The sequence below is a fragment of the Silurus aristotelis genome (assembly GCF_946808225.1).
Source record: "Silurus aristotelis genome assembly, chromosome: 6".
Taxonomy (NCBI): Eukaryota; Metazoa; Chordata; class Actinopteri; order Siluriformes; family Siluridae; genus Silurus; species Silurus aristotelis.
The window spans coordinates 17569261-17572501 of record NC_139579.1 but is presented as its reverse complement, the minus strand read 5'-3'; the positions used below and the strand labels follow the sequence as shown (position 1 = coordinate 17572501).

Genomic DNA, 3241 nt, shown 5'->3' with positions numbered 1-3241 from the left:
ATAAACCTTTGCCTAAATATGAAGGCTATAGTAAAAGAAGGAACTATTTGGGACTAACATTCAAAACCTTTCCTCGGGATCTTGCTCATATATTAAACGATGTAAAACAACTTGGGAATGGGAATATCTGACCTATTACCAATCAGATGACCTATACAGAAACATTTTCTCTTTTTAGTGTACAAGACAGTTTTGAAATATTTGTGTTCAAGATCATTATTGATTATTTTTTATATACATATATTCTTATTGACATTTACTACTATGTTTATTTTAACATGAAGCTACATTTAAGATATCAGTCAGTTATATAATGAAGGAGGCGAATAGATAAGCCGTTTACAGAGATGTTCTTTCCTCCATGCAGCGTTTTAGTAAAAACGGTACAAATCTCTAAAGCTAGGCTTTGTCGATGTTAAAGCTTAAACACTATTGTGTTGTTAAACCCCATAAATTTGTCACCAGGGACTGATTAAACATCACGAGAATTGAGGCACTGAGGATTTTTGTCTAGGTTTCTTTGGATGGCACACAATGGTCCATTCAGACTCAGACATACAAAGTGTTTGAGAGGAGATGTAGACTCAGACAGCTACAGTCACTGTCCTCCATATGGACCACAGTGAGGGACAAAGGGCCAGGTGACACCAATGATGCGCACTGGGAATTAGGATGAGCTCGGGTGATGCATGAGAAATCACAGCTCATTCATGACAGCATGGCATTTTACTTTCATAAATAAACGTTTACCTCGTTTTTCTGGTCATTTATTTCCCACTTTAACCTTTCAGCTCTTATGGGTGTAGAAGTTTACGACGACGTTTAGCTAGAATAGTTCATGAATTTTTTACTGGTATTGAAAAACGAACTCTGAAAACATTAAACTCTGCTAAAGACATCTTTGGAAGTTGTTTCAAAAGCGGCGCTGGTGCAGACCAGTGCAAAGCCGATACACGTTCAGGCCTAATCTCGTGTTTGCTCACTATTATTATGCTGAGTCTACGTTTGAAGTTTACAATTTGCCTCCACTCTCCTGGTGTGAAGATAATATGTTAACATTACAAACGGCTTAACTGTCTTGCTGAGCGCTAATATGCTCCTATAAATAACATTTGAATGCTTTCATGCCAATGGCTTGCTAACAATGACTCGGATTAAAAATAAAAAATAAACCACATCGTTTTACATTACAGTTATTTTCATTATAATAGGCCAATTACAAACATCAATTAAACAATTGCAAAAAACTTTATTTAATAATTCGGTTTTTTATTTTGTACAATGTTTCCAAAGTTGAACGGTTTGAATGAATGCAAAAAAAAAAAAATTGTGTGAAAAATAATGACGTCCTTTTGTCCAGCCTATATAAAATATATATATATATATATATTTACGATTTTACTACCATATATACATTTGGTTTAAAAGTGTCCCTCTTTACTATACTGTAGTTGTGTCATAATCGTTGCAAAGAATCTACTAATCCCGTCAGATCAGAAAACACAACTAGTTTTAACTCTCAAATAAAATATGTGCAAAATGCATTTACTCAGTGAATCTGAACACTACACGTGTAAATTAAAGCAGGTACGGTATGGCCATCCATGCGTCATATATATAGTCCCATTTCGTGACTATATCACGAAATGCCGTGAGACTGGGTTAATAGTCCACCGTGAATGCTTTCACCAAATAAAATGGTGTGTTGGTGCTGTTGGGTTTGTAAAGTGCTGGTACTGCGGTAGAAGCGCAAATGTTGATGGCTGAAAAGGCTGAAACCCTCGAGGACCACAGGTCGACGGTGGGACCACGCAGCCTCTCTTTTCTGTTTCTCCAATGCAGCTCTGGTAAGGTTTCCCGTCCCTCACCAGAATCGGCACCACGACCCTGCGCAACACCGGAGGAGCGCCGAAATCCTGCACACACTCCACCCGCGCGCGCTTCATCTTATACCTGTGATTCTGAAACCAGATCTTGACCTGTGTGGGTGTGAGGCAGAGGAGATGCGCGAGCTGCTCGCGTTCCTGAGCGGACAGGTAGCGCTGCTGTCGGAAGCGTCTCTCCAGCTCATAAGTCTGAGACTTGGAGAACAACACACGTCTTTTCTTCTTCTTTTCCTGATCTGCCTCTACAAGAGGATGGTTAGACCCGGTGGAGTCAGGGGACGCCTCCGGATTGCTTTCATCTGAGGCTGGAAAAAAACCGAACCATCCAACACAGTGGATCTTTATAATGTGCTCAGAAATAGGGTTAAGCTCAACATCAAATTTTAGTTGCAAAACAACTTATTTTATTTATATCATATATAATTTAGCAGAAATGTTGACAAAAGAAGACTACAGACATATTTAATTATAAAATCAACCCAAATTGTAACTGCATTACTAAACATTAATAAGTAAATAAATCAAGAACATGCGCCCTAAAGAATATAATGACTAAGAATAATACTATGCACTTAATGTAAATGAAAGCAAGTTAAAATACTACAAATAGGCCAACAATAGCCATCCCCGTGATCTGGGAAAGTACACATTATTATCTTCATTTCTGAGAGATTGATGACCTACACATGCAGTGGCCTCGGTCGCTGTCTGCCCAGGATGAGTATGGAGATCCAGAGATCGAATGCAGGGGCAAAAGATGTTCTGCGTTTTCGCTGTCATTTTCTGGTAAATCCAAAATACTCCTCACGGTGAAGCTGAGCCTGGCAGGAACGGCCATCATATAGAATAGAGCCAAATGAGTTTTTGTTTGTCTTTATACAGCTTTATCCAAGGACGAGCTGGAGAATGGTGCTTGATCCGACTCCGAGTGATGATGTGTACACTGGCGTGGCGCTGTTTATATAAACAGCACTTAGCGCAGCTAACAGTAGCCGCCTCCCTATTCGGCCCACAAAGCACCTGAATGACTCGAGTGCTTAAGTCCCAGCGACGGTAGGTGTGAACCCGAGTAAGAATAGGCCGCTACTTTCACAATGACTAAAGGAAACCCTCTTCATCATTACCGATTCGCCCAAGTCGTGAAAAGTAGGACACAGATAATGGTAATTGTTGAGGCTGAATCACGTCTTGGGTGGCAAGTGACAACAAGGGAGCATCTCCTCCCTCTCCCTCCCAAATAACATATCGGATATTTGCATACACATTGATCCACTAACGTCCTATATTGTTTGTCCTTATTCGTTTATCACTATATACTGATTGCGACATAAATGAGTATAATTGTACACTCCAAC

At 39.8% G+C, this 3241-nt stretch overlaps 1 protein-coding gene across 1 annotated transcript; it reads right to left on the bottom strand.

Moving 5' to 3' along the window:
- Positions 1 to 1352: 1352 nt before the first annotated feature.
- Positions 1353 to 2919, bottom strand: nkx2.9 (NK2 transcription factor related, locus 9). Its single transcript, XM_083545049.1, has 2 exons — positions 2571 to 2919; positions 1353 to 2191 (listed from the first exon to the last, which is right to left on the bottom strand). The coding sequence occupies exons 1-2, from the start codon at positions 2725 to 2727 to the stop codon at positions 1686 to 1688; spliced, it is 663 nt and encodes a 220-aa protein (XP_083401175.1). The 5' UTR covers positions 2728 to 2919; the 3' UTR covers positions 1353 to 1685.
- Positions 2920 to 3241: the final 322 nt, after the last annotated feature.

Bases quoted from the DNA above. Each gene is read 5' to 3' on its own strand.
- nkx2.9 (XM_083545049.1), bottom strand. From the start codon at position 2,727: ATGATGGCCGTTCCTGCCAGGCTCAGCTTCACCGTGAGGAGTATTTTG. The intron at 2,192-2,570 runs GTAGGTCATCAA...GTTTTTTTCCAG, and splicing joins CGACCGAGGCCACTGCATGT to CCTCAGATGAAAGCAATCCG.